Source organism: Elephantulus edwardii, unplaced genomic scaffold (assembly GCF_000299155.1).
Source record: "Elephantulus edwardii isolate Elephantulus edwardi_28Jun2011 unplaced genomic scaffold, EleEdw1.0 scaffold00241, whole genome shotgun sequence".
Lineage (NCBI taxonomy): Eukaryota > Metazoa > Chordata > Mammalia > Macroscelidea > Macroscelididae > Elephantulus > Elephantulus edwardii.
In genome coordinates, this window is record NW_006399991.1 from 2,979,625 (window position 1) to 2,986,522 (window position 6,898).

Consider the following 6,898-nt stretch of genomic DNA (forward strand, 5'->3'; position numbering starts at 1 on the left):
AGGGAATACACAGAGTCACTGTATCAGAAGGAATTGGCTGACACAGAAGAATTTCATGAAATGACATATGAGCAAGAGCCTATGGTGATGAAAGAGGAAGTTCAAATTGCTCTGAAGGAATTGGCAAGAAACAAGGCTCCAGGAGTTGACGGCATACCAATTGGCATATTTCAACAAACAGACACTTGCCTGGATGTGCTCACTAAGTTGTGCCAAGAAATTTGGAGAACAGCCAGCTGGCCCACTGACTGGTAAAGATCGATATTTGTTCCCATTCCAAAGAAAGGTGACCCAACTGAGTGTGGAAATTATCGAACAATATCATTGATATCACATGCAAGCAAGATTCAGCGGAAATTTTCCAAAAACATTTGGAACAATATGTCTTAGGATTATGGGATTTATTAGGGAACCTACAACATAGGTTGGCAACAGGATGCAATTATCAATCAGAATAGCTTCTGTAATTTGCTTGTAGACTCTTCAGTCTTCAGTCTTGTGGTTTTAGGCCAGAAACTCTCTTAGTCTGACCAATGTCCCCTTTACCCATACTTCAGCAAACTTGGACAAAGGACTCTGGCTCTGGCTCTGACTCTGGCTCTGACTCTGGCTCTGTGGGACAGCAGTTCCAGGTCAGCTCTATGTTGGGTGATGGATTTTTAGAGAACAGACTTGCTGTTGTTTTCCTTCCCAAGTTTTGCAAATGATTGATATCTAATGTTTCCCCTCTTTTCCTTTAGTGGACAACTTTTCACAGCGAGAGATTGAAGAATTTCTCAGTGAGGCAGCATGCATGAAAGACTTCAACCACCCAAATGTCATTGGACTTCTAGGTACTTTAGAGAAATGTTGGGATAGCTTGTGAAGGGGGCTTAGCTCTTACAGCCTCTATCAAAAGAAATAACCCATGGTGCAGATAAATTTATCATTCATGTTGTTTTTTATAAACAACCCATCAAATTGGAACTGACTCATAGCTGACCCTTTGGAGGTTTTTAAAGGCAGTTAAACACACGAGAGGAGATTGCCTATCCTTATCCTGCAGAACAGCTGTTTTTGAACTGCATGCCTTCAGGATTACAGTGCAGCTTCTTGCCCCTAGGCCACCAGTGCTCTCTTTATCTTTCATATAACCCTAAATTAATTCACTGTATTGGTATTTTCACTGAGAAGATTTATCCTTGCAGTTATATTCCCTATGACCAGTATAGTAAAAGTGGATTTGGACTTCATAAACACAGGTGGGTTAGAATGTTTGCAGAGTTCTCAAATTGTGGATTTAAAATTACCTCCTATTACTCAAAGGAAAGATATGAGAGCTGATCATATTATAATTCTGATTTATTTTAAGATCTTAATTAAGTTTTAAATATGGATTTCTTATGCTTATAGTACATTGATGATTTCAGGGGAAGTAAAGTAAAAATTAGAAGATTAAACCAATTAGAAGATAGGTTTGTAAGTGTAGCTAAAAATGATAAAGGTGAGATCAGATAGAGTGAGTCCTGTGTGGGTGATGGTATTTCAACAGAGATAGATGAGCAACCCTGAAAATACGAGTTCTTTAATACTTGATCTGACAACATATAAGTCCATGTCCCATAAGATTATGCTTGAGTTCAGAAATCTCAACTATAGAATGAGTCATAGTGAATGTATCTAAATAAAGCAAACTCAACAGCTTCCTCCATGCAAAACATACATCTCATGTCTCTTATATACAAAACAATTTCACTACTGTGCATGTACTGTTATGTTGTTTCTGTTGTGTGCCATCAATTCAGAATGAACTCAGTTATGGCCTTACACCAGGTTTTCAGAGTCTATAAATCAGAGTCTATAAATGGGAGGAAATTACCCATCTTTCTCCTGCAGAGCAGCTGATGGATTCAAACTGCCTGTCTTTAGGCTGTTAGCACAACTCCTTTCCACTCAGCCACCAGAGGGCCCTATATAATGGTATGTTACTGTTGTTATGTGCCATAGAGTTGGAACTGACTCACTACCAACCAATCTGGCAGGTTTTCAGAGGTTGTAAATCTCACAAGAGGAGATTCCCTATCATACTTTTAGAACAGATGGTGGATTTGAATGATATACCTTTGGGTATGCAGCTCAGCTCCTTACCACTAGGATATAATGGTATTTGTACATGTGAAATCTACAATATACATGCTTATGGTCATAATGAATGTCAAAGTTCCCAGCTTTTGTGTGCACTGTATTGATTTCTGTCATTATTTTAATGTATACTTTTCCGATTTACAAATTGACAGTTAATGTTTGTTGGTATATGCTTTGATACATAGGGAACAGTATCCTATCTTGTGGATCATGTATGTGGCTCCGGAGTATTTGTAGTGTCATGATTCCCAAATGCAGCAAACCAGTCTAGTGATAGCAGCAAAGAAGAAGTGTTAATCTGGACGTGAAACAAGGTTATTAAATAATCCAAAGGTGGTGGAAAAATCAGTGAATGATTTTTCCGGTGATGTAGGCTGTTTGCTGAATATATAACATAGTGTTCACACTGTGTCCATATCACAGTGTTCTGTATCACTGAACATTGTAGATATTAACATTGCATAACTGTAATTGAACTTTTTGCTGACCTCTTTGTTGCTATTCTGTGATTTAATATATGATAAATTCTTTTGCAATCTTTCAAAGTTTTGAATGATTGAAAACAAATATGTGGATACAGTATTGTATCAGAGAAACTACTCCTATTCATTAGCAAATCTTGACTTTAACAGACTATGAGAAGTGCATTTTGTAATTCCACCATGATGTACAAGGAATTTGCAACCCTAGAATCAGATGAGTGAGCTCTGGTGACCCTGTGGTGCTACCAACTTAGAGAGAACAGTTCTAATCCAGCTGCTCCTGGGGAGAAAGATGGGCAGTCTCCTGAATTGTTTGTAGCCTCTGAAAACCTGCTGAAGGGGCAGCTGTGATTTGGTTCTGACTTAATGGCAGTGTGTTTGAGTTTTTAGAATCAGATGACAAGTCCAAATACCAGAATCCTATGATAAATGTTGTTACAGCTTTCTCGGAATGTATCTATGAGCATTCACAGACATGGATTTTTACCTTTAGGCTCTCAAAATTATTTTATCAATTTGTTTGATTGCAGGATTTTTTTTAATATGATTAAGTGTTTAGTTATTCCATGCAACTGGTTTGTCATTGAATCCTAGTGTGGCCAGTCCCCCTTTCTTTAACTCACCAGAACAGAAAATCCATGAGTCTTTAGGTGATCAAACCATTTAGGGATGGATTTTTTTTGAGGATGCTTATGCAGAGCTGTGGGGAGAGACAAGAAGACCTTTGTGTGCCTATATGGTATAGCCCAGTGTGTGAGTCACGAGATTTAAGTTTTTTAAGTGGCGGGCTCCAGAGCACATGGTTTTAATTTGGTCAGTGTTCCTCTAGTGTTTTCTTCTGGTAAGAAGTAGCAAGGACAATTTGTAATGTGGTTTTTTTTTTTTAATACTTTTCAGGTGTATGCCTAGAAATGAGTGCTCAAGGCGTCCCAAAGCCAATGGTTATTTTGCCCTTCATGAAATATGGGGACTTACATACCTACTTACTTTATTCCCGACTGGATACAGGGCCAAAGGTAAGAGCCCAAAGGCATTGTCACTGAATCATTCCCAAGGCTTTGATTGAAGGGGAACAGACCACCCTAGTGCTTGGTCTTAAAAATAAAGGAGGCAGGGAGAGGATGTTGGCCTTTGTTCACTCCTCACTGTGTACTGGGGATTGAAATACAATCTCCATATGCACTATGGGCCTGCTCATGTTGTTGTTGCTAAGTGCCATCAAGTTGACTATGACTTAAAGTGACACTGTGAATAACAGATCTTAACCTTTCCCTATCTTGTACTGTCCTCTCACTCCCTGCCATACTCAAGACCATTGTCATAGTCACTGTGTCAGTCTGTCTCATTGAAAGTCATCCTTTCTTTCCCTGACTAAGTACTTTTCCAAGGACTGACATCTCCTGACAATCTGCTTGTAGTGTGTGAGAAGTTTCGCAATCCTTGCCTCGAAGGGGCACCCTGATTGCTACTCCTGCAAGGCAAATCTTGTTTTTCTTTTAGTATTCTGTCAATACTCTTTGCCTGCTCACAGATATTATTGCTTCCACTTTACAGGGAGAGGAAATAGGATGGGGGTCTAACCTCAAGGCCTAAACTTCACAGGATGGGGAGCCAGTGGGCAGGCCCCTCTTCCCTGCTCTGCACCGAGCCTTGGCCATGCATTCCTACAGTTCAGATGTTGGGATACCCCTACAATAGTTTTCATTAAAAAAAAAATCTTATTGTGCTTCTTCACAAGATTCTGTCCTTTGAAAAACTTTGTTTATTCTTGATGAATATTTTATTTTTTAATCTGTTGAGATGAGTTACAATCAATTAAAGACAGTATATAGTGCCAAGGGGTAGAATTTAAATATTTTTAAAACCTTGTAATATTTGACTCCTGTCTTAGTTTCCTAGTGCCACTAGAATTTAAATATTTTTAAAACCTTGTAATATTTGACTCCTGTCTTAGTTTCCTAGTGCCACTATAATGGCATCAGCAATATAAACACAAGTAGGTGTCTCTAAGAAACAGGACAAGCTCCTTCTTTGTCTCTTTTGGCTCCTGGTAGCTGCCACCTACCCTTAGCATTCTGAGGCCTGTGGGTTTATCTGCTCTGCCTTCACATTGCCTCTCCCCTTTTGGATGTCTGTGTGTATTCTGCTCTTTTCGTAAGATATCACTCAGGAAATTTGGATGCATGTTCTATTCTGCTCTGTTCTGGCCTCAGAGTCATATTTACAACTGCTATAGGGGTTAGAACTTCACAGTAACTTTCTTGTGAGACTTAGTTTAGGGTTTTTTTATCCAGTAAGGAACATTTGCTGTACAGAGGTAACTCGTGGTTGCCATGATGCTAAACACTGTGACACTGGCATGTCAAATGCAATAATGGTTACCCATGGTGGACAATGTTTGGTGGAGCTCCCCGATTATAACAAGGTTGGAAGCAGGAGTGGCATCCATCTCCAAAATAGCTTGTCTCTGGAAACCCTATGAACATGAAGAAACAATGAAAATTATACAAGTGTTGAGGTCTTTCATTAATAGGGTTGCTATGAGTCCTCTACTACTCAACAGCACTTAACAACAACAACAAGGAAAATTTTTATTTAGAATTAGTTAGCTGGATTCCATGTACATGATCCCAGTTTTGTTGGCAACATCCAAGCATCATAGTTAGGAGCAAGTAAAATTTAGGCCGCCTTCTCTCCATCAGACCTAATCAAGGCATTGACCTGGGCCACATGGGTCATAGGGCTTCTTTACAGCTTGTTTGATTTGGTGCATGTTGGCCATGACATCCACAATAAACTTAAGTGTGTTGTTATCTTCTATCTTCTTCATGGCAGACTCAGTGGTGAGGGGAAACTTGATGATGGCCTCGTGGTCAAGCTTGTTTCTCCTGGGGTCTTCTTCCAGGGGTATCTGGGCTGCCTTCATAGTCTCAGTGTCTTAAGCAATCAGAAGGTGGATGACATGTGTACCTTCTTTTTTTTTTTGTGGCTGTGGATGCCCTTCAGGACTGCCTTCTTGTCCTTTAACACCTTTGCTTTGGATTTAGTTTTGGAGGGGAAGGAACTTCATTCGTCACACTGGCACCATCTTCCTAAAAAAGATTGTGGTTAATTTAATCCATCACAGTGCCCTCTGTTGACTTCTCAGCCCTGCTAACTTCTGTAAAGCCATGGTAATTTTGGACATGGTTGTGAAAGAAGCAGTATTGATTCATTCTAAGAAATATGGGACTACAAAAGCCAAGACATGGCCTCCTTGAAGCTCAATCTCTAATACTGATTTAAGGTTTAAGGTAAAGGATATACCATTCTTTTCTATGCTTGCTTCTTTTTTTAAAAAAAATTTATTGGTTCATCAAATGATACTTAATATAATTATATCTTATACCCATGTATTGATTACCTTACAATATATATTTTTTCCTACTAGTTTATATTTCTAAAACTCTAATATGAACTCAAACAAATTCTTTCAATTTCCCTCAACCCCCCACCCATGAAATTGTACAACTCATTGATTAATTCTCCTGCCCCCCTCCACACATCCACATCCCTCTGCTTTCAGCCTCTCCCACCCCTCTTGGATCGTTATACTCATTCTACAGTAATAGTCTTATACAATATTTATCTTTGTGGGACTGAGTTAGTTCACTCAGCATAATGCTCCCAAGTTAGGTAAATTTACAAAGTTTTTGCTCCTGCATGCTGCATAGTATTCCATTGTGTGAATGCACCATAATTTCTCAATCCATTTGTTTGTGGTTGGACATTTGGGCTGTTTTCATGTTCTTGCGACGGTGAATAGTGATACATTGGTGTACAAATCTCAGTTTTTGCCTCAGTTCTCGTTTTCTCAGGATATATTCCAAGTAGTGGAATAGCTGGGTCATATGGAATTTCTACGTTCACCTTTTTAAGGAAGCGCTAAACTGCCTTCCAGAATGGTTACACTATTTTACAATCCCACCAACAATGTTTAAGAGTTCCTTTCTTGCCATGTCCTCTCTATCATCTATTACTTTCTGCCCTGTTAAACTTTGCCACTGTTACTGGAGTGAGATGGTACCTCATTGTGGTTTTGTTTTGCATCTCTCTTTTTTTATTATTAAATTTTATTAGTTTTAATGAACATTTACAGAGATTTGGGTTTTCATTCATTCGCTGTTGCACTGTTTTCTCCACCCTTCTCCCCAGTTCGTTCTTCTTTCCCACCCCCATGTCTGTTTTAATTGTCCAATTGCCACAGTGCTTGTGAAAGCCAGTTCTGATTAATCTCCTTTGTCAGTGTGTCC

The 6,898-nt window shown here is 39.1% G+C and overlaps 1 protein-coding gene across 1 annotated transcript in view; it reads left to right on the top strand.

Annotated features, from left to right (window-relative positions):
• MERTK (c-mer proto-oncogene tyrosine kinase) overlaps positions 1-6,898 on the top strand; it is a 226,471-nt gene that overhangs the window by 143,382 nt on the left and 76,191 nt on the right. The window contains exons 13-14 of the mRNA XM_006898936.1: positions 741-833; positions 3,504-3,622. Of these exons, the coding sequence (XP_006898998.1) occupies positions 741-833; positions 3,504-3,622 (212 nt within the window). The remainder of the gene's footprint in view (positions 1-740; positions 834-3,503; positions 3,623-6,898) is intronic.